Source organism: Curcuma longa, chromosome 20 (assembly GCF_044706935.1).
Source record: "Curcuma longa cultivar G26 ecotype Majalengka, Jawa Barat chromosome 20, ITB_CL_G26_1.1, whole genome shotgun sequence".
In the NCBI taxonomy this organism is placed as follows: domain Eukaryota; kingdom Viridiplantae; phylum Streptophyta; class Magnoliopsida; order Zingiberales; family Zingiberaceae; genus Curcuma; species Curcuma longa.
The window spans coordinates 3,823,877-3,848,447 of NC_133880.1; the positions used below are offsets into that span (position 1 = coordinate 3,823,877).

Sequence of the window (24,571 nt, forward strand, 5' to 3'; positions counted from 1 at the left end):
TCTCTTTCACCGCCATTCTTTCTCCGAATATGGTGTTCTCCTATTCGATCGATCGAGAACCCGAGCTCTTACCCTAGTTCTTGGCTTCCAAATTGAAATCATTGCAGAAGCTTTGAGCGTCTATGAATTAAAGGTGGACGGAATTCCACGGCCCTTAACCTACCCGTACTGCAACGAGCCCCAAGATTTTGGTTCGTTGTACTCTCACCTTGCACAGAAGCATCTTTTCGAATCTAGACCTACTATGAGTACTGTTCATTTCAATATATTCTCGACAAGATTTTAGACCATGGGTTCAAATTGCTTCGTTTGCATGATTCGTCCTAAAGGTAGTCTTAACTCTTAAAGTTGATCTTGCTTTCTTGCTGACAGAAGTAGCTCCAATGTGCTAGGAATAGTTCAATTTTTTCTTTACAGGATGAATTTGTTCTCTAGTTGGAAATATGAAATTTTTTAAATTTGTTGCATTCAAACTTTAGGTTTCTATCTAACGAGCTCTCTAAAATTAGGGGTGAGGAAAAATTCGGTTAAACTGAATAAACTGATCAAACCGAACCGAATTAAAAATTTGGTTCGGTTATTTCAGAAGTTCGGTTATTTTTAAAAAAAAATTGATTAATTCGGTTCGATTTCGATTTTAAAAATTCTTATTCGATTAAACCGAATTAATTAAACTAGTAAAATAATTTATAAATTTTAAGTAAATAAATTTATAAATCTCTAATTCATTAGTAAAATTTTTATAATATTTTAAAAAAATTCAGTTAATTCGGTCGAAAATTGAATTAACTGATAAAATATCGGTTCGGTTTGTTCGGTTTTTATTGAAAAATTCGATCGATTCGAAAAAAATCGATTTATTCAATTTTTGATTAATTCAATTCGGTTCGGTTCGATTCGATTTTAACCGAATACTCACCCCTACCTAAAATATAATTCTATTCGAGGCTTCTTCATTTTAGGTTTCTATTTTATTCTGCCTTTTTTTTTCTTCTCCCAAAGTTACTACAAATATAATTTCTCTCTTGGTATAGAAAAATAGTATAATGCAATTATTTATGAGAACTTTGAAATTGCAAGAGACCAATTTTTCTGGGAGCACCATGTCAATTTTTTTTCAGAGTGATTATTTGAATATGAACTTGGTGTTCCTATCATTTTTTTTATAAAATGATATTCTTATCCATGTGAAAGTTCAAAAAATGTTTCTCATATGCTCTATGGTTCTATTCTGTTGGATGATTTGACAAAGTATGATTGCTATTACTTGTTTGGAACCCTACCTCTAATCCAAATTATTCTTTTTGGTATCAGTGATGCTTCACTGACTCCTGAGGAGAGGGAGCAAAAGCAAAAGCGAGCAGAGTTTGTGCAAGCATTGGTGATGTCTAGTATTTTCGACGATTAACAAAATTAATTAGCTTACAGAAACATGGCAGTGAATAGATAACTACGAAAGAATATGAAAATATATAGATAAAAAAAGAGAGAATTCTTTTAAAGAGAATTAAGATCGATCTTGAATTTGTTCTTCTGGTTCTTCTGTTATACCAAAAATTTCTACTAGCATCAGGAGTAGAACCTGTATAGTTTGACCGTTAAGACTTTTTTTTTTTGTCAATTATAAGTTCTGGAAGTTTGATTGGAGCAAATGGAGATTACTCTCTTTATATACATCATGCAAAATAGTATTCATAAGGTTGTTTCATTCTACAAACCAAACATGTAGCTGGCAATGAAATATTCGTTTCATTTCATTGTGTAAATTAAATTAAGCTAAACAAAATTACATATTCTATTTTAGTTCTCTATTTTATGGATGTCCAACAGTTTAGGCTGATAAAATTAATGATATTTTTAATAATTTAATTCCATAAACCCAATAAGACAACATAAAATTACAAAACATGTCTTAATAAATCTCAACGTATCCTCTCCTTTCCATTTCCCACTAAAACATGTCTAAATTATACACCACTAAAACGTATCCTATTCTTCAAAATAATGGAACCTTTAACGTACGGAGAAACATCTTCAAAATGCTAATTAAAAAAAGAAAGGTAAAGAATAATCTAGATTATTGATAAATTACTAGTTAATATTAATTTGCTTTTTGACTCAATCACTAACACTTTATTTATAAGAAGAATAGATAGATCAGGGGAAATTTTAAGGAGAAATACGTTAAACTCTATTTTGATTTTCTTTTTTTTTAAAAAGAACTTTCTTTGAATTAAAATGATAATAAGGAGTGCATTTTCGATTTTTGCCCTAGTTTCGTCATCATCACTCGAGATCAAATCTAGATCGAATTGAAACGATTAAAAAAAATGGACCCTCCATATTCACATCCAATTTAAAATCAAGTGGAACCCTCCATATTCTCATCCAATTTAAAATCAAGTGGGAACCTCTAAATATATACATATTTTTAATTATTTTATTAGCTTACGGTCTATTTTTTAATTAAAAGATTGGGTATTTTTTAATTCACCATGGATTTTACGGTTTCATAAATTTAAATTAATTTAATTAACTATTTTTTATATTTATCTAAAATTAGCATTTCGAGCCGCGAAATTCCACGGTCCTTAACCTGCCTGTACTGCAACGAGCCCCATGATTTTGGTTTGCTGTGCTCTCACGCATCTTTTCGAATCTAGACCTGCTGTGAGTACTGTTCATTCCAATATATTCTCGACAAGATTTTAGACCAGGGGTTCAAATTGCTTCGTTTGTATGATTCGTCGTAAAGATAGTCTTAACTCTTAAAGTTGATCTTGCTTTCTTGTTGATAGAAGTAGCTCCAATGTGCTAGGAATAGTTCAATTTTTTCTTTACAGGATGAATTTGTTCTCTAGTTGGAAATATGAAAATTTCTCAATTTGCTGCATTCAAACTTTAGGTTTCTATCTAATGAGCTCCCTAAAATATGATTCTATCCGAGGCTTCTTCATTTTAGGTTTCTATTTTATTCTGTCTTTTTTTTTCTTCTCCCAAAGTTACTACAAATATAATTTTTTTGAACTATATGACTAAAGATATCAATATTCTCAAACTGTTTTACATTGTGAGCAAGTGTGTATTTTATCCAAGAATTGGCTATTTGGGGACCAATTACTAGATTAAAAGAAAATGGTATAAATCAATATTGTCATTTCACAAAATATGACTAGATTGACGCAAACAAAAGATTCATCCTTTTCTAATGATAATTTCAATACTGAACTTTGAACTTTGTCTCAAACTGATGCAGTGATTTTGTTCTGTCTTTATTTGTAACTTCTGTCTTTCTACTTGATAGAACTGTCAATATTAGAATGGACATTTTAGTGAAGCAGTTGTTATTAAAAATTTAGTTGATGAGAAACCTTGTATCAAATTAAAATTGTAGTTAGTCTTGAAAAGGAATACTCAAAGAAATGAGTTGTTATACAGGGATGTGCCTTAAGCTTGAAAAGGAGAAAATAACAATACTCCTGATACTGTTGTTTCTCCTCTACAGATTTAATGAAGACTAAAAGAAAGAGAGAGTGAAACAGTAATCTATATCTTTTTGGAATTAGGAAGCTAAACAGAGATGAGTCTCAAGCTTAAAATGAGAGTAAGATCAATCGCTAAACAGGGATGTGCCTTAATTATGCTTGAAAAAAAAATCCTCTTTATGCAAAAAGATGTTCTTCTCTTCTACAAATTTAAGATGAATTTATGTTTACATTAAAAGAACTCTGAGATAAAAACTTCGATTAAATTTGTGTGCAGCTTTTTAATATCCATCTAAAATTTCTACTTGTAGATTGGATTTTAAAATTGTATTTAGTGCAAATGTGTTTGACTTTTTAGAAAATGTAAGTCCTTGAATTTTCATATCTTGCTCTTGCAGGAGTCTATTTGCTAATCTTTTCGTTCTTTTTGCAGGTTTGTCTTGGCTGTGATACAATTAAACAAAAATGCTTTATCATATTGTAGCAACTCATCAATCTATGTTGAGGATATCCTTTTTTCCTGGCATAATTCAACCAACTTTTGAATTATGATATTTATCTGATTTGGATCAGGACTCATGTTAAAATTCTGTCTCTTTAACTTTGCATTACATTAAGAAACTTAATTATCTGCAATTTCCTCCCATTAGCCGGTCGGTCATAAATGCAATCTCTCAACAAACTCAACTATCATCCGAATTCATGATTGCAGTCCCTCAACAAATAGTCCTAATCAGAAAGAAACCCTCTTTGTGAACATTCCTAGATAGGAGTGAAACCCATCTGCAAAGTTTGGCCCCCTGGCCTGGAAAATGGGTTAAGAAACAACATCTCCGATGCCTTAGAGGATTTTTTGGCTACATCTAATGTTGAAGATAGACTGACACCTTCTGCTTTCAAAGAACAAAAAGGTAAAGAGAAAGAAGAGATGTACTAGCTTTGTTATCCTTGCCTTTCTCATTGGTATTTTATTGGTATTCATCTGTATTGTTTTGTGACCGACATGAAAATGACATTAGGTTTCTGAGTACCTTTATTTACATAACATTCTCTCATTCATAATGTCAATTATTATGAGAGAATATGCAAAATTTTTAATTTCTATACCTTTTGTTAATTCTTGTTTGATTCAATATGTCTTATGCCGTCTTTATTATTTTAACTGAGTTCTAATAGGAGTAACTAAAGCTTCTTTGACACAATTTTTGCAACTATGATTAACACCAACCCAAAGAAAAAATGACACTTTAAGATAATAGATGTTGAAAAGTCAACATGGATATATGGCAAAATGATAATGAAATTTTGATTTTTGGGCTTGTGTTTAGGAAAATTGTGATGAAAGTACTATGAAAGTATTCATAAGCGATTAGAATCATCAGTTTATCAATATAGTGATCAATGAAAAATAGTTTTCTTTTCTCTCTCATATTATTTGTATAGAAAAATAGTATAATGTAATTGTAAATCCGTAAAGGATTAGGTATATACTAACACCCTCCATAATCATAAACTTATACCATCTCTCTTTTCAAATTATAGGATGAGAACTCTGAAATTGCAAGAGACCAATTTTTCTGGAAGCACCATGTCAATTTTTTTTCAGCGTGATTATTTGAATATGAACTTGTTGTTCCTGTCATTTTTTTTATAAGATGATACTCTTATCCATGTGAAAGTTCAAAAAATATTTCTCATATGCTCTATGGTTCTATTCTATTTGATGATATGACAGAGTATGATTGCTATTACTTGTTTGGAACCCTACCTCTAATCCAAATTATTCTTTTTGGTATTAGTGATGCTTCACTGACTCCTGAGGAGAGGGAGCAAAAGCAAAAGTAAGCAGAGTTTGTGCAAGAATTGGTGATGTCCAGTATTTTCGACGATTAACAAAATTTAGCTTACAGAATTAAACATGGCAGTGAATATATGACTAGGAAAGAATATGAAAATATATAGATAAAAAAGAGAGAATTCTTTTAAAGAGAATTAAGATCTTGAATTTGTTCTTCTAGTTCTTCTGTTATACCAAAAATTTCTACTAGCATCAGATGGAGTAGATCTTGTATAGTTTGACCTTTAAGACTTTTTTTTTGTCAATTATAAGTTCTGGAAGTTTGATTGGAGCAAATGGAGATTACTCTCTTTATATACATCATACAAAATAGTATTCATAAGGTTGTTTCATTCTACAAACGAAACATGTAGCTGGCAATGAAATATTCATTTCATTTCATTGTGTAAATTAAGCTAAACAAAATTACATATTCTATTTTAATTCTCTATTTTATGGATGTCAAACAGTTCAGGATGATAAAATTAATGATATTTTTAAGAATTTAATTCCATAAACCCAATACGACAACATAAAATTTCAAAACATATATGTCTAAATAAATCTCAACGTATCCTCTTCCCACTAAAACATGTCTAATTATACACCACTAAAACGTATCCTATTCTTCAATATGGAACCTTAACGGAGAAACATCTTCAAAATGTTAAGTAAAAAAGAAAGATAAAAAATAATCTAGATTATTGATAAATTAAGAGTTAATATTAATTTGCTTTTTGACTCAATGACTAACACTTTATTTATTAGAAGAATAGATAGAGGAGGGGAAATTTTAAGGAGAAATACGTTAAACTCTATTTTGATTTTCTTTTTTTTAAAAAAAAAGAACTTTCTTTGGATTAAAATGATAATAAGGAGCGTATTTTCGATTTTTGCCCAAATTTCGTCATCATCACTCGAGATCAAATCTAGATCGAATCGAAACGACTAAAAAAAATAGGACCCTCCATATTCACATTCAATTTAAAATCAAGTGGGACCCCCATATTCTCATCCAATTTAAAATCAAGTGGGACCCTCTATATATATATATATTGCCTACTGCTCCTCACATCACGTGACAAGCATTAGGATTATCGTCGCTGAACATCGCCACCGCCTGCGTCGGCGGCTGGTAGTAGCCGTAATAGTTCACCTGCATCGCCCGCGCGTCGTCGTACCCATGCTTGTAATAGTTGTACGACGAGGAGGCGGCGCCGACGAGAGCCGGGTGGTGCTTCTGGTTCTGGTGGCTGAAGTTGTACTCTGCGCCGCCGCCGCCGTACTGGAACGGCCACAGCACCACCCTCCGCCCCGTCCGCCGCACCGCCTTCAGCACCTTCTTCTGCTCCACGTGCCCCGTCACCGTCACCTTCTGGCTCGCCATGTCGATCTCCACGCCGTCGACGCCTTCCAGTTTCTGGAGCGCCTTGCGGATTTTGCTCTCGCATCCCGCACAATCCATGTGTACGCACATCTCTACAATCTGTTTTTTTTTTTTTTTTAACAATCAGCTACTAAATTCTCAACAACGACAAACAAATCTAATTTTAAAGAAAAGAAAACACTACTCACAGTCATTTTTGAAATCTTTCTTCCCCTTTTTGCTGAATTTTGAATCACTTCTTCTATGAACGACGTAGTGTTGTTGGATGGAGCAAGTAGCAGTGGCTTTAGTGCCTATTTATAGAGCGGAAGAGCGGAAGATTGTGATGCAATTATGCGTATACTTAAAATATAATGACTTTTTAAATAATTTAGCACCGACTTCGTCTCGTTCGATTCCAGCCCATAACATAGTTGTCTTCTTGGAGCGGCCAGGCATTATGCGGACGTTTTTCTAATTCAACGGAGGAACGACACGTGTCCCGGCCTTCCATTTCCAGGAAGTAGAGGAAGCGTTGGAGTTGCTGTGCTGGTTAGTTTTCGGATTCGCTGTCATTATGCATACACGAATTAACTTTATAGCTTTTATTATGGATTAACTACAAATAGAAGTGTGCCGCGTTCATAGATTATGTGTTTGCTGTTATAAGGAAAACAACATTGAGGGCATCATGTCACTGAATCTCGCATCACGAGGTAGCCGCACGGATCCTGTCGACGGTAACGTTCGTTCACTGCCGCGTGCTACGTGTCATAAAGTTATTCGTTTACGGCAGTGAGGTCGGCAGCTGTTGAGGCGGCTCTGCTATCTTTCCTGGGACAGCAGTCATAATAGGAGAAAGATTTATTGGCCCTATATTGTGGTTCGATGACTTTCTGAACGATAAGTTCAAGTAAAAAGTTGCCATGTCATCTTTGCTCGTGTTTGCTGGGCGAGACGTTCACAGTACCCGGGCTGGCCAGGCACGTGGGAGGTTGGGCCAGACCGTAAGCTTTGGGTCTTCTGGGGGCGCGGATTATGGGCGAGTTGTTGGCAGTTGGAAAATGGAATGAATATTTTTTTAATCATAATGGGTGTACTATTTTATTTTTATTTATAATTATTTAATTATTATTTTATATTATTTTTATTATTATTGTCCACCGTCGTCGAATATATTATAATAATTATAAAATACTAATTACTATAATATAAATATTTTAAATAAATTAAATATTTATTATAGTAGTTATAAAATTATAATTATTATAATATGTATAATAATTATGATTTCTTAGATATTGTAATAAATCGTTAGATGATAAATGATGATAAATAAAAATAAAATACTCGATGATAAATAAATAATTAAATACTCTTTTGCAAGTCTGCTGCAATAATTAAATACTCGATGCATAGCTTATACACAATGAATCTAGATGAGACATTTGATAAGGGAGGAGTCGGATACCTTGGCTTGTCACTCTCACATGCCACACGGCATCATTATATATGCCTATAATTATTTCATAATCTATAAAATTATCAAATACTTTTGACTAAAAATAAGTATTTCATAACTACAAAGCAATTCATAAGTATCAAATACTTTTACAAAAGTTCTTAACAATCATCGAATTTGTGTACATGTTGAGTAAGAGGGCTAGTCGTCCTGCATGCACATGTAACCAACCTCTAGGTGGTTGACAAAATCATTGACAAAGTAATTACGATAATTGATCAAATAGCATATTAAAATTGTGAAATTCTCATATTTAACTTTCAGATTTTTAAAAAGATATATTTGTTTTTTATTTTACCTCTATCGGTAGTACTGTATTTAAAGAACATTACTATTATAATACTAGATTTCAAAAAATAATACTACTGTAGTATTAATTTTTAAAGAATAATATCATTCAGTATTGATTTTTAAAACTAAATATCACTTTGGTGCTACGTAAACTTTAAAACCAACATCACTATAGTGTTGAATTTTAAAAAACAACATCACAATGATGTTGTTTTTTAAAATTCAACACTATAGTGATGTTGTTCTTCAAATGCAGCATCATAGTAATTGACGGGAGAGGTAAAATGAAAAATAAGTATGTTCATCGAAAAATCTGAAAGTTGAGTGTGTCTTTTAGAAATTCCATAATTTTAAGTGCATCCTTAGATCAATTGCTGAAATATTTAATTAAGAAAAATATAATGTTCACGTTTATATCATATGTGCATATGCAAAATTTTATTAGTAATTATCGGTGTAATTTGACAAATAAGAAATTGGAGACAAATGAACCATTGACAATTTGGCATATAGAAGTCTTAAGTGAATTTTGATAGATAAGAAGTTTGGAATAAATTTCTGATAGGTAAAATTTTAAGAGGTCTTAGCAAAATAGAATTGTCAAAGGAATGAACTCTTGATAAAATGAAAAACCAAGAGGTCTTGTGATGAGAAATGAAAAATCTTAGACGAATGAACTCATAACAAGTGAATGTTGAAGAGGTCTTGACACATGAAAGTTCTGAATGAGTGAACTTGATCCTAACAAAGTAAGAAATTCTAGATGTGGAACTCTTAGCAAGTTCAATAAATATTAAAGGTCATGTACATATCTAAAGAGGTGTAGACTCACATGACCTAGATCAAATATGACTCAAACAGGGGCGGAGCCAAGATTTTTGCCGATGGATGGGCCATTTTTTAACATCGCATTGTCATACTAATAAAATAAATTTTAAATTAACTAAGAAATAAGTTACATTCAACGCAATTTATGTAAAATACCAAAGTTTTGGGCTTATTTGCAAATAAGTCTAATGGGTTAGTGGATTGAAACCCGTTAAGCTAGAACCGACCATTAAGAAGGCAACAGTACCTCTTCTCGCGTCCTCCGCCCGATCCCAATTCGCGACGCCTCTGCGATCTGCTGCGCCGACCTCGCCGAGCTCCTCTTCTTCTTCTCCTCCTTCCCGATCTCGAGCATGTGCCGCCGCTGTCTTCGCCCTTCAGCCGCCGCCTCGCCCGCAGCCGCCGCACTTCACCGCATCTCCCGATCGCAAGTTCCCTCGACTGTTGTCGCCGCTCTTCTTCCTTTTCGCCGGAACTGAGCGAGTAGTGGCCGACATCGGTGCTGCAGCGGGGAAAATCGTCGGCAGCAGAAGCCGGGTCCGACCGCCCCTTGGTTGTTCCGGTGAGTGCCGACTCCTTCGCCGATTCATGGATCCCTTTGGCCGATTGCTTGACTTTCTTCACCGATGGGTTCTTTGGCTGATCAGTTACTGGTGAAGAGCTGGATCTAGATCTTGAATCGGAACAGTGATTGGGTTGGCCGGCTACTGTTTTTCTTTCTCGGATACCAGGACGTCGGAGAAGCCACGGTTCTCTGCTGGTGAGAAAACTTTGATTCAATGGTCTGTTTAGATTGTAGTTCTTAGAGAGTTTGGATCTGAGCTTTGGATTTGGGTTTTTGATTGCCAGGAAACGGTGGGTTATCCTTTTTGCCGATCTCGTACAGTAACTCTAGATTCCACCTTACTCCTTTGCTAGAAACTCAAGCAAACTTGATTCCTCGAAGAAGAACGGAAGGCTAAGGTAAATGTAAGGGATGATTGAGTTTTCGTTGGAATTCATAGATCTGGATTATGAGTAATGAGTAAACATTAGGTGGCTTTGTTGATCGGCAGATTGTGGAGAAAATTTGGATTACTTGGGATTGAATCGTTCAGAATTGTGGCTATTGAGGTAAATGTTTTCTTTTATGATCTTAGTGAAGAAAACATGAGTTAATCTATTGTATATAAGTTGCTGTTCGGAATTTGTAAGAATGGTGAACTATATTGATGGTTAGAGGGTTTGGATTGGTTGATATTGGTTAACGATTAGGTTATTAATTGGCTGGTATTATTTGGCTAATTGTACATGTATGTCCATTGATTCAGGATATTGATTCGATCTGATCGATTACGGATAGTATCAGACGCGGATTTTCCTACGGTTAGACGCACACTATCTTGGCAGGCGGGTACCTTGACTTGTCTTCTATAGATATGGCTTACAGATATGTGTAAATTGCTAGATTCCAGTAATTATGTTTCTGCTCATTTGGACTATACATGCTGCTTGGATCTGACTTTGTTATCAATTACACATGCTTATATTCTGGTTATCAGTTATTTCTTTCTCCGGATATCATCTAATACCTTTGCCATGTTTAGATATCTGATACCTTTGCCATGTTTAGATATTTGATACCTATGGAGTTTTGATACCATCTGATACTTGTCCATATGCTTTAGTTGGATTTATCTTGCTCTGTATCGGTGTTTATACTAGACGTGATACCTTATATCATTCTGATTATGGGAGCATATGACATGGACTTGTAGATGGATAGGTGGTGCATGGATCATACTGATGGATATGCATTTGGATATATGCTGCATGGACTAGTGTCATACATCATGCTTGCATATATTGCATAACTGACGTGCGGGATTCCATTGTTGTTGAGTCCGGCGTCAGTTACATGCGGGCTACCAATCAAAGGGTGTGTGTAATTGCATGCCTAGCGATTATTGGCGTCCTGTTCCTATTTTAGTCGAGTCGCTCCTATTATAGCAGCACAGGTGTGAGTCCGTCGCTTGTGTATGATTTACACACACACTCCACTCATGGGTTAGTGGAACCTTTAGATTGGTGCATACTTGCCCTGACAGGAGCTTCCGCTAGGCCACCCAGGATAGTGGTTTCGTAGCGTGGTAGCATACAGGGATCCCTCCTCTGTCATTGTGACCAGGAGATGAGAGCTTGCTCGCCCACTTATGATTTGGGTACCAGGATAGGTGTACACCTTGAGGACATCCTGTCCACTCGGTCACGCAGGAGCAGTGACGGCAGAGTGCACAGAGGTCACAGCCCTACCCACTCGACGACTTCACCACTGTGGATGAGTACTCTGACGGGTTTTGGCTCCCACGCGACCTCACCACTAGAGGGGTGACTGATCCGACTGGCGTCAGGGGTGACCAGGACATGCATTGCACCATGTGCATACTGCACTATTGCATTTGTTTGTGATTGCTGCACTTGTTTGATGCACTTGGATGACATGCATGCACAGGATACCTATGTGTTGGTTTGGGGATTCCCTTTCACCTTACTATTGTTTATCGGACTCTGGTATGTACAGATCTACTGTTGTTCCGTTTCTATCTTATTTACCTTTCAGTAGACTGTACAACATGTTATTACTGTTGATAGCTTTATACACATATCTGCTAGATACCCGCTGAGTTTCTTTTGGAACTCACCCCGTTTACCTGCATCCGTTTCAGGTTGATGCCGTCTGGAGAGCTGCACTGCTAGTCCCGAACCTCGGTGTTTCGGTTTATTTACTTTATTGCATTCGTGTACTCAGACTTATTAGATTTCTTGTCATGTTTTCCTTTTGGTATCTGTTTTCCGCTGAGTCGACAATTGTTTTCCATACTCGAGTTGTTTATCGGATTTTGACGGATTATATATATATGTGTGGTTGTGATAATATAGTAGGATGTGTTGAGTGACCGTGTGGGTCACCTTTATTGCTATTTTTACTTGTATAAATCCATAGCCTGTTATGGATTGGCCGTGTGGGCCTTATATATGTGTATGTATTCAGGGAAAGTCCATTGTTACAGGGGAGATGCTGCCGAAATTTCTCGGAAAGTCGTCTCCCGGGGCGTAACAATTTAGAGTGTCTCACTTGGCTACCAGGATTCATAAACTCTAGTACTTAACTTGGAGGTCTAGAGTTCGAATCCTGGGGAAGGACAAAAATCCACTGGCCAGGGGTGGAAAGACCTAGTGAGTAACGGCACGGCCAAGGGTCGTCGGTTGACGACATAAGGGGTCGCCAGTTGGGCCGCCCAAGGGACCGCCCAAGGGGCCGCCAGTTGGGCCGCCAGTTGGGCCGCCCAAGGGGCCGGGTCGTTACAATAAAAAGGCGCCTTTTTATTGTAACGACCCGGCCCCTCGATCCCTTGGGCGGCCCAATTGGCGGCCCCTTGGCGGTCCCTTGGGCGGCCCAACTGGCGACCCCTTATGTCGTCAACCGACGACCCTTGGCCAGTGCTCACTTGGCTACCAGGATTCATAAACTCTAGTACTTAACCTGGAGGTCTAGAGTTCGAATCCTGGGGAAGGCAACAATCCACTGGCCAGGGGTGGAAAGACCTAGTGAGTAACGGCACGGCCAAGGGTCGTCGGTTGACAACATAAGGGGTCGCCAGTTGGGCCACCCAAGGGACCGCCATTGGGCCGCCCAAGGGGTCGAAGGGCCGGGTCGTTACATTCCGCGAGTTGCGATTGAGGGGATCTTTGTGTTTTTGTTTGTTCTTATTATGCATAACTAGTATTTTTCTTGTCCTTAATTAAAATCCCAACTTAAAACTGATCGTAGACATCAAAAAGAGATAAATTATTAGGATATTAATTCTTTCTTTGTGCTTTGGTTTAATCATAGTGTTTAGATGATCTAGCAATGTGATTTAAGTTAGGTATTAGGGTGCATCTCTTATCATAAGGTTATGGTGAGAAATTGAACCAAAGATTATTTCCTCGGACCACAATTGAATCGTTCAAATTAAGTTGACACAGCCATAAATTGAAATCAACCGTGTCTAACTTGGAGTTGGTTTTAATAGATTAAATTAGGTCTACATTTAGGATATATATATTCATAAACAAACTTGATGTTCAACTTTATAAGAATTTATTTAAATTTGTTCAATATAGAAAACATCAATTAAATAAATAAAATTAAATAATTTATTAAATTAATTAGATAAATTTAAATCCATATATTCAATTTATGAATTATTTCTGAATACATGAATAAAATTTATATCATCAATAAATTTTTATCAAATTTATAAATAGAAAAAACTCTAACAAATAAATTTGTATTAATCAAATAAATTTAAAAATATAAAAAATTTAAATTATTAAATAATTTAAATTGAGAATTTGATAATATTTAAATAAGACAAATTTAATCAAAATTTAAATCAAACTTAAACTTATAAAAAATCAAATTAAATTTAAATAATTATTTTATAGGCTTATTTTATAAAATAAATTTTAACAATAAAAAGTTTTATCTAGTTGACGGCCATGTTAGATTTTCAAGGATACATTCCACGGTCGCACACAGAAAAGTATAGACACGGTTGGGGATGAAAAAAAATATCAAATTTTCAGTATATACCATACTGATATTTTATCGTCCATATCAAAAATTTCAGTATATCAAAAATTTTGGTACGGTATAATACCGTACCAAATTTTTCGGTATCGGTATCGGTATGAAATTATTATTTTTTGATATTTCGGTATACCAATATTTTCGATATAATACCGTATCGAAATTATCAATATATCAAAATTTTTAGTATTTTCGATGTATTATACCGCAAATTCGGTATATTCGATATACCGAATTTTCGGTATACCAAAATTCTGATATATCGAATTTTCGGTATGGTAATAATATATATATTTTTATATTGAAATTTTCAATACGGTATATGATATCGTATGTAAAATTTGATATATCGTACTGATCCAGCCCTAGACACGGTCGCAGATAGGCGGGAATGCCAATCCCGCACATTAATTGCGTCCACAGTGGCGTCCTATCGCCACCTATGTACTCCTCCAACATCCCACGTGTTCGACTCTGCCACTCCCTCACCAATCTAATTTACCCAGAATCTTACCCAACTCCCTCGTTTCCTGTTCCCGTGGGCCCAGTCCCTCACACGCCTCATTCGTCCTCCCCACTCTTCAATTATTCTCCCCCTACTGCTCTTCTCACTCAGATCTCCCTCCTCCCTCCTCCCTCCTCCCTCCTCCCTCCTCTGGTTTCCCTACCATCGTGATTATGCGCCTCTTGTTGTTGTTCTTGTGGTCGCTCGACCTCGCCGGGCTGGCGGTGGCGACGGCGGCTGGCAGCGCCTACGAGGTGCTCCGATCCCACGGGCTGCCCATCGGGCTCCTGCCCAAGGGCGTGCGGGACTTCGCCGTCGACGACGACGGGCGGTTCGAGGCGCAGCTGGAGGCTCCGTGCGTCGCCAAGTTCGAGAGCGAGATGCGGTACAACGCCAGCGTCGCCGGCACCATCTCGTCCGGTCAGATCGCCGGCCTCACCGGCGTCGCCGCCCAGGACCTCTTCCTCTGGTTCCCCGTCCTCGCCATCCGCCTCGACGACCAGACCTCCGGAATCATCCACTTCGACGTCGGCGTCGTCGACAAGCGCTTCCCCCTCTCCCTCTTCGAGTCCCCTCCGGACTGCTCCCCCGACTCCTCCCAGGTCATCCTTCTTTCTTCTCTCCGCCTCCAGACTCCAATTTTGTTCAACGAGGGCGCTTCCCTGCAGATCCAATCGGGCAAGCGATGCCACCAACTCGAAGACCAAGACGCCTCCATCTGAAACCATCGCGGCCGGCGTTCTTCAGTAATGGTCCGGTGTAGGTAGGCTTTGGCTTGATATTATATCTTTCTCTGCTGCAATTCGAGCTTAAACGACTGATGATTTCCCCCCTTTTCAGTAGAACTATGATGGTGACGATGCACTCACCCAATGTGCAGGCACAATTCGCTGAAGAACGGATCGGAGAGCATCCATCCGTTGTTGGTAAGAGACTCCAGAGTTGTTTGTCTTCCCAACCAGTGGATTATACTACTGATGTTTATACCAGTTGCTACTTCCTAGTCGTGATCGTAACTACCGAATTTGTCGGTAGAAGGCGAGCGGCATGTAAACTGTGGATAGCCTGGGGCTTCATCCACATCAAATGTCTTCCCTATAGTTTGTTGTGTTTATGAGTGGTGAATGAATCGAGTCTTCCTGTAAATGCCGGAACCATCTGCTTTGTATGTAGTCAAACTCTAGGAAATTGTTGGATCTTGAGTAATAATATATATATTCTACTGATTGCCACAGTGACATCCTTCTCTTCCATTTTCTCTGATATCCAAAGTCACCTGTGAGGACTACTTGTTCTAGTTTAACAATGGCAGATTACAGGATCAATGCGCCTAGAGGTATATGAAGATAACAACAAGATTCATGAGGTATGGTACAGGTATATGCTCATCAATAATTTTTCCATGTTCATTCAGTTTCCTCACCAGATTTCAGCTAATATGAATTGATTGACTTCCTATGTAGATAGCAAAATTAGAAGCACTTTCAGAGACAAATGCTGAGTGAATGAGTAATTGATTTCAGTTGCTGGAAAAGCAGAGCTTGTCATTGTCCATGGAGAATGGCCCTCGTGAACTTGTCTAATAGTAGGTGCTTGTAGCATGTATCTTTATCTGATGGTAGACTTTGCAGGGCAGGAAATTGAAGTCTAGCAGTACAAGTCAGTATTATTCAGATAAGGCCTCCAAACTTTGTCTAGCAGCTTACAGTCCATTTTATTGCACAGGCTTTTTCAGGCTACTCTGTAGCATCATGGAAGTGCAGTGGATTTTACAGTCCCTAACACTGTTTGCAATGCTGAACAACAATATCCCTCCTGTAGTGCACTAGGTTCTAAATTCTCATGAATATCTGGGAATGCTAAATCTACAAAAAAAAAAAATGTCACTTTATGTAAGTGGATTGCAGTTCTGAGAGTTACTGCTGGAAGAGAAACTAAAGAACTACATTTCCAATTATACTTGACCTCTCATGAACACAGGAAACAGAGGTTCTAGCAATGCTGCAGCAATAACTTGGGCAAGCAGTCAGTGTTACTACAAAATAGAATGGTGCATTATGATGCTGGTTTCTGGAATTTCTGCTGATCAACTGATTTCCTATGGGTGGTGGCTGTCCCCACCTACTGCTCGCCTGTGCCCATCAAGTTCATGTATCTCAATATCTATCTTGGATCGACATGGTGCTCTGAAGTCTATGGAGAACATGATGCGGCCATCTCCATGTGGAATCTCTGGAACCTGCATTCATTTCCAGACTATCATCCAAAAAGCAACTTGTTGCCAGTCAATTCATGTCTTGCTGAGGTCCTTCACCCTCTGCTAGAAGGGGACCAGCTTCTAGCAAAGTGTCCGAACCGTGTTTACTTTGGTACGAAAGGAAATCGGTTTAAAAAGTATAAACAAGCATGATGCTTGAGAGTGAATGTTGAGGAATTTAAAGGTAATGAATGCATCTCCAGTCTTGCCTATGTGAAGAAATTAATGGTGCAAGACAAGGTATGTCTGGAGATGTTGTTATTAAGTTTGTTAATGGCAGATTCCTTCCTATTGGCCTTTTTTTTTTTGTGGTACTGTTGAAGTCTATGTGTTCCAACATACTATGCCACCTGCTGGCAAGACCTAAAAGATGCTTCCCCATGTTTGAAGTCAGTGTCAGAGGAGGTTGTAGCCACTTGGTTTGTCCTGTGTCTTGGGCTGCTTTGTATTTACTTGTCTTCAGTCCCTATTCAGTGCTTCCTGTGCACATGCCACACTTACAACATGGGTTTGTATTTATTCATGTTCATGTGAAGATCGGACCCGACTAGGTTTCGATCAGCCGGTTCGACCAGTTAAACCGGGAAGGAGAACTAATCCAGTTTGGTAACTGGTAAGAGTGATTTATGCCCTCCCACAATGTGATATAATGGTAAAAAATTTAAAGGAGAATATTTCAAAGATAGGCTTCCAAGTGCTTCAAATACCTGATACAGGGTTTTAGACTGAAACTGCCAGTTCAGGTTTCTTGGATGAAATTTGCTCCAAGCTTGGGTTTTAATCCTGAGGATAAACAATTATTTATGATTAATTTAAGGATCATTACCTAAGTTTTGTTCAGTAAATTAGCACACAAGAAACAACTTTGAAAAGCTTGTTTTTAAAAACATCTATAAAATATTGATATGGATTTAAAGTGTACAGTTTTTACCAGCATTATAAATTTTGAATCAGATCTTTTATGATTAGCAAGTCTAAAATGCAAAAAAAAAAAGAGACCTGACTTAGAATTCCAAAGATAATGCATGCAACATTAAACATAAAATAATAAAATGATAAATAGGAAAAACTTTGAAATATTGACTTGGTACATTAATTACTAAAATATTAATTTACTATTTTAAATAAAATTATTATGTACTTTTAAAATAACTAAACTATTGCATATTATGTAAAAGTCTAATAAAATAATTTGTTTATTCATGTCATCTCTGATGTATTTACAATTGTATAAGGCCTTGTACGACGGAATTTATTATCACAAATTTTAAAAATAGTTTAAAAATTACAATTTTCTGAATGCATTTATACATGTAGGAAAGGAACCAACGAATATAAATTAATAATAATGCATTCACATCGACAATATACTCACAACAAACACAATAGAGAATAAAATGAGAAATAATCATCAAAAAGAAAAAAAAAAACCTCTTTTGGGAAACCTACCATTTGTTTCTAATGATTGTAATCCAAAACGCCAAATAAATACTCTCTAACTTTTCTATTGTCAAAACTTCTCTATCAGCCCGAGAATAAACGACCCCTTTTAACCTTGTCCAAATAGAGTCTACCTCGGTTCCCTCAGCGCCTCGAGACCTTTCCTCCTCTGAGCTAGAAGACACTCCTCTGCGACTGCGTTGGAAAGGTAGGTGTGATCCTCTCCCCAAAGACCTACCCCATTTACTAGAGTATCGGTGTCACTTGCCAAGTGTTAAAATTAGCCAACTCCCCCGCAAGCTTTTTCAACAGAGACCCTTTCAGCTTCCCATTGATTGAGCTGAGACGAGTTCCTAAAGCTCTATCCCCTCTCTGGATGTCACTTGGACTCAACTCTCCGTCGATGTGTGAAGTGTTAAAATTAGCCCTAAGTGTCAATTCGGATTGTGTGAGACTCGAGTTGGACTCAAGTCACACAAGCCAAATTCGAATTTGACTAAAAGGTTATCATGCATGAGATGCATGATAATTAAAAAGCTGCATTATCTTCCTTAAAAGAAGAGAAAGATTGCCATGCATGAGATGCATGATCTTTCATTAAAAGAGGAGAAAGATCTTTTGCATGAGATGCATTGGAATTAATAAAATATTAATTTCGGAATTAATATTATATTAATTTTCCCCTTCATCCATTATATCTCATGGTGGGCTATAAAAGAGGGTGAGAGGCTCTTGATGAAGGGGTTGTTGGACACTCTTGCTCTTCCTCTTCTTCTCTTCTTCTTCTTGGCCGAACCTCCTCTTGTGGCTAGCACCACAGTTTGGTTCTTCTCCATCTCAGTGTTCGTGTGGATACCGTGGAGGCGCGAACACTCTGATCGTGCTGAGATCCGACGACCTTGAAGGCAAAGAGTTGCTGTCGGGATTGCGAAGGGCACGCATCGAAGGTATACTCGATTCTAGTAGGTAGAATCGTCAAACGAGTTTGTTTTTCGCATGGATCTTCTGGAGGGATCCTGTTTTCCGCTGCGTTATATGCGGTTTAATCGGTTTTTCGCGCATATAGATCCCTACAGTGGTATCAGAGCCACTTGCGAAAGCACACTCGTTTTTAGTTTTATGTGATAAAACTTAGAACTTTTTATTATGATCTGCATGTTGATCATGAGATGATCGGACTGATCAGATCTGATGGCATCAATCTGATGATGCAGATCGGACTGATCAGATCGGATCGTACCAATCTGATGGTACAGATCTGATGGTGTCGCAAAGGCGGAGCTAATCGGACTGATCAGATCTGATGGCATCAATCTGATGGTGCAGATCAGACTGATCAGATCAGATCGTACCAATCTGATGGTGCAGATCTGATGGTACCGATCGGGTGGTCTTGGGTTCATCATGATGAACAGAATGGGCAGCGACTCATTCAACGAGTCTAAAAAAATAATTTTGAACTCCGTGGCGTTGCGGCTCATATTTTGCTTATGATCATAATAAACAGTTTTATTTAGTCATTAATATTTTGAATGTTATATGACATGGTGCATGGTTATGGCCTCAAACCCCAATGTGATTGGATATGTGTGTGTGTTTGTTGTAATTCATAATACGGCCTGCGTGTCGTGCCTTTCACCTTCATTATTCTGGTTGTAAAATTTGTTTACCCTCAAATGTAACTTGAGGTTTCTCTCATATTGTAATGTACAATGAAGAGCAATTCTACACTACTGGAAGACGGTGCAAAGGATGGAGGCCAACAACACATGACAACCAAGGAAGCACTTGGAGAAGATGCTAATCCCTAGGTTGACCATTCGCTCTTCTCATTGGCTTGAGAAGATCGTAGAAAGGGGCCATAACCATGTCACGTTTATTTTGTGCATATATGTGATGTATGTGATGCTTGTATGTGATGCATGCGTAATTAGTTGTCACAAAATTAGGTCACTTATCATATGCCTACCAATGATAAGCTAGGATTTTATGGTATTTTGTTGATTCATTTTGGATTTTATTGTGAACAATTAAATGTTTAATGACATAATTGAATTGCATTTGTGACATGGTGTATTTTTGGATGATTGATATAATTTCTGTAATTTTGATGGTTAATTTGGTATTAATTGAGTTTAATTCTTTGTAGGGTCCAAATTGAACCATGATCGAGCCAAATGGGACCGAGTCAAGCCAAAATTGATCAATTTGATGGACCTAAAACTTCATGATCAAGATTTGGGTTTGAATTGGAGCTGAAATTGGGCTAATTGGAGCTTAATTGGGCTGAATTGGGCTGAAATTGAGTTGAACCGGTTAAGTTGAATCAGGCTGAACCAGCAGCTGAAGCCGGCTGTGAACAGTAGAGATTCAAATCCCCGTTATAAAGAGAATGAACAGTAGCATTTTGACGCGGTTACTGTAGCAGTTACTGTAGCATCTTCGTTCCGTTTCGCGTTTTTCTTTCGTTTTTGTTTTTAGATTTAGCCAGATCTTCAGATTTTCTTCTTCCAAATCGATTTCCAGCTTCCAGAGACGACTACAAGCTCAGTTTGGCAATCAAATGGCGATCGGGATTGCTGTTGAGGGTTTCTTCAGAGTTTCTGATCCGCCGCGAATTTCAGCTGATTTCTTCAGATCCAAGACGATCGGAGCAATCAAGGGCATTTGGAGGGGTTCTTTGAAGGTTATTGAAGGTTCCTGAGCATTTAATTACAAGCGATTTGAAGGATTTCAGCTGGATTTTCAGATTCTTGGATCTGCTCTGTTCGGCGTGTTCTTGAGGGGTTTCTGATACGCGTTGATTGGATCCAATTCAGATCAAATCGAGCTGAGATTTGATTGGATTGTTCTTCTGGGATTTCTGATCTTTGATCAGATCTTGTGTGACGGCAAGATTGAGATTGATTTGGAAGGGAAGATCTGAGTTTCTGATTTTTTTTTTCTGATTTCTATTTCTGTATTTTGTTTCTGATAATCTGTTCTGAATTTCTGATTTCTGAAATTTTCAGATTGTTTTTAATTTTGAATTTCATTGGTTTTTTGTTATTTTAATTGAATTAGATTCTTCATTGAATTTGTTTTTAAATTTTGAATTTGAGCTATTTCTGAATAGTTTGATGTTAAATCATTGAAAGGTTACTGTTAGTATTAGCCTTTAGTATCAAGCTTGTTAGGTTCATTGCATTGAATTTTGTTTAGTTGAATGCTTAATTAATTTGTCACTGTTCACCGATTGCATTTTATTTTTTTAATAATTGTTTTTGAATTGGTTTCTCAAGTTAACATTTTGTTCATTAGTTAAAAGTTTGTTTTATTGCATTAGTTTTTTATTTTTGCATTGCTGCCTTAATTCATTCATGTTTTTTAATTTTTATTATTGTTTTTGTTCAATTGCAATTGCTTTGGATTTAGTTATTTATTTCATAGATTTGTTACATTGCTTTAGTTTCTTTTTCATTTCCTTATTTTGAATTTACATTTCATTTTGAAAAACACCAAAACCCCCATTTATATAAAAAAACCCAAAAAGAACGACATCTTAGCTTGATTCATACAACTCTCTACTAGTCCTTGGAAAATACGACTCGTGGCCCCTATATTACATTTGTTTGTGAGCTAAGGGTTTTCGATTATAAATTCTAATTTGAGGCTCATTCGTGACATCATTTGTGGGCTTATCAAATTTTGGCGCCGTTGCCGGGGAATAACTAGTAGAGATTGTTTGAATTGAGCTATCCTCATTTTTCTTTATTGCTTTGATCATTGTTGGTTCCTACAATGTATGGAAACTCATTTTATCAGCAACCATATTTTCAACAGCAAAATTTTTATTTGCAGGAACCTTATCAAGGTTTTCAACAAGTGGATCAACCATTTCAAGCTCAAAATCAGAATTTTCAGGATGGGCAATTTCAACAAGGGTTTCAACAGCCTTTTCATCAAGTTCAACAGCAAAACAATCAATTCCAACATCCAAATCAAACATTTCAGCAACCATTTCAACCTCAACAGAATTTCCAGCAACCCTACAACAATTTCCAACCTCAATTCCAGAATTCACAGCATCAAAACAGTTCATTTCAGCAACAACAATTTCAGCCTTCAAATCAAGGGTTTTCACAGCTTTATGGAGGGTTTCAGCAGCCCTTTAATCAAGGTTTTCAAGGAGAAAATTTTCAGCAACCTTCCTCCAACTTTCAAGCAAGTTTTCAAGATCAAAATGCACCATTTCAAGCCCAAAATCAATGTCAATCAACAAATTATCAAAGTGGACAGATTCATGCTCAAAATCAGCAGCCCAATCAATTTCAACATCAACAAAAATTCAACACAAATCAAGATGAATATGAAAATTCTATTGAGTTGATTCAACAACAAAGGCTTGAGGAGATGATGCAACAAATGCTATTGCAACAACAAGCTCAACAAAGGGCAGCTACAACATTGCAAAATCTTGAGAGGCAGTTTGGACAACTTGTAAGTAGCATGAATCAAATTCAAGCTCAAGAATCAAGTCAATTACCTTCTCAAGAAAGTCCAGATCCTGAAGAAAAGTTTGATGGAATAATTTTGAAGAGTGGGGAGCCTACTTCAAATCAAAGCACTCAAAAATCAAATATTCATGAAGAAATTCCATCAGATCAAGTTTCAAATCAAATCAGCTTTGAAGTGGATTCTACAGCAGTTACTAGTGAACCAGATTCAAGTTTAAATTCTTCATCAATTGATTTTATAAATTTGGTTGAAGAGCAAGAGCAAAACCACAATTTTGAGGACTTCACAGCAAACACAGAGGCACAGATTGATTTAGGTTTGGATGATGCAGAGGATATACTAGCTATTGAGGCAGCTGATTTGGAGCCTAGTTCTGATTCATTTGCAGTTGAGGATGATCACATGAGTGTAGGGGATTTTATTGAACCCCAGGGACCACCATTTTTGAGTGATATATCAGAGGATTCAGAAAATAGATATGAGAGTGTAGGGGATTGCACTGAGCCCCAGGGATCACCCATACCTATTGAGCAGTCACAGTTGGAGTTGAAATTTTATCAGATAATTTGAAGAATATTTGTTTGGAAGAAAATCAGAGTCCACCATTTATTATTGCCCAGAATTCAGAGTCAGAGCAGGAGGAAAATTTTATTTCAAGTTCTGAGGCAACAAAAGGAAGCTATAAGGTGGACAATGGTTGATATGATTGGTGTTGAGCCTACCATTTGGGTATATAGAATTTACTTTGAGGAAAATGTGAAATCATTCAGAAAACCACAAAGGAGGCTCAAATTATTAATTTGTGGTCATGTGAAGAAAGATGAATTGGAGCCTACCAGAATGAAGAAGGCATGGATTTATGAAATTATTCTGTACAAGGTGAGGCATAAATGGATCAAAGGATTATTTCCACCGGCTCAAGGAATCATTTTAAAGAATTAAAGGAGCTAGAGGTGGATGTTTGGATTTCATGATGATATCTACCCGACCTAGAGGGGAGTTTTCTATCTTACACTTTTCTTTTCATTGTTAATACCATCTTTTATTTTTCATTTTTCATTTTCAGTTTCATATCAGTAATAACATGCCATTTTCATGAGCATTTTTGTTTGAAATAAAGGCTTGAAATTCATTTCATGCATGGTTGGGTTTAAGGAATAAATGTATCCCCCTAGTCAGTTTTTATATCATTTTAGAGACCTTTGAAAGTGAGTTAAATTTGATTGATTATTCTTGGAATTAAGTTCATGGATAAACACTCTTGAACACTTGAGTTACCCTTAGTAATGGAGTCTAGAGTGATGAAATTAAGATAGTGTACATTTTCTACCTAGTGAGGTTTATACCCTATTGTGTGATGCACTTTTGTGATTGATTACTCTAGAACTTGCTTGTGTTCTTTCAAGGCTAAATTTTCTATGATAGGGTCCACATTTATGAAGGTTATCAACTTGTTTCATCACCCATACATTTTGCTTGATACATTTCATGCTATACCTATACTTCAAATCATTTTCTTTAATCTTTTTCACCTTAATTTCGGTTCATTTTTTCTTTTATCTTGGATGTGGATATTCTTAGATGCTATTAATGTTTCTTGCCCGAGACGGTCAAGATTTAAGTGTGGGGGAGGTGTTCATAATCATGGAAATATTTGATGATACAAGCAAATTTTGGAGCTAGTATTCATGGCATCAAGTGTTTATACTTTGTGATGTTTCATTTTTGTGATTGAACTACATTGTTTGAACTGAAATTTGGAGTGTTTGGAGCTAAGAAGCTGAGATGAGTTGAGATGTGAAATAAGATCAATAAAGATGGCATTTGATTTGTTTGATCAGTAAAAAAAAAAGTGGAGCACTTAATAAAAAGAAGAAGAAAAATGATTGAAAAAAATTGAGATCAAATAAGCAATAAGTGTACATTGA

At 36.8% G+C, this 24,571-nt stretch overlaps 2 protein-coding genes and 1 long non-coding RNA gene across 7 annotated transcripts; 2 read left to right on the forward strand and 1 right to left on the reverse strand.

Annotated features, from left to right (window-relative positions):
* Window positions 1–6,271: 6,271 nt before the first annotated feature.
* On the reverse strand, window positions 6,272–7,007 carry LOC141813996 (heavy metal-associated isoprenylated plant protein 28-like). Its single transcript, XM_074702000.1, has 2 exons — window positions 6,898–7,007; window positions 6,272–6,808 (listed from the first exon to the last, which is right to left on the reverse strand). Exons 1-2 carry the CDS (start codon window positions 6,901–6,903, stop codon window positions 6,392–6,394), a joined length of 423 nt encoding a protein of 140 aa, XP_074558101.1. The 5' UTR covers window positions 6,904–7,007; the 3' UTR covers window positions 6,272–6,391.
* Window positions 7,008–9,683: 2,676 nt separating this feature from the next.
* Window positions 9,684–12,221, forward strand: LOC141813089 (uncharacterized). The gene is made up of 6 exons (XR_012600374.1): window positions 9,684–9,891; window positions 9,977–10,089; window positions 10,179–10,298; window positions 10,385–10,442; window positions 10,640–10,718; window positions 12,035–12,221. It is a non-coding gene; the product is annotated as an uncharacterized LOC141813089 (long non-coding RNA).
* Window positions 12,222–14,586: 2,365 nt separating this feature from the next.
* Window positions 14,587–15,687, forward strand: LOC141813856 (uncharacterized). 5 transcript variants are annotated; one of them, XM_074701849.1, is made up of 3 exons: window positions 14,587–15,051; window positions 15,118–15,212; window positions 15,290–15,687. In XM_074701849.1, the coding sequence occupies exons 1-2, from the start codon at window positions 14,623–14,625 to the stop codon at window positions 15,169–15,171; spliced, it is 483 nt and encodes a 160-aa protein (XP_074557950.1). In that variant the 5' UTR covers window positions 14,587–14,622; the 3' UTR covers window positions 15,172–15,212; window positions 15,290–15,687. The 5 variants fall into 5 exon arrangements, with proteins under 5 accessions (XP_074557950.1, XP_074557951.1, XP_074557953.1 ...); XM_074701850.1 differs by having other exon boundaries at window positions 15,293–15,687; XM_074701852.1 differs by having other exon boundaries at window positions 15,330–15,687.
* Window positions 15,688–24,571: the final 8,884 nt, after the last annotated feature.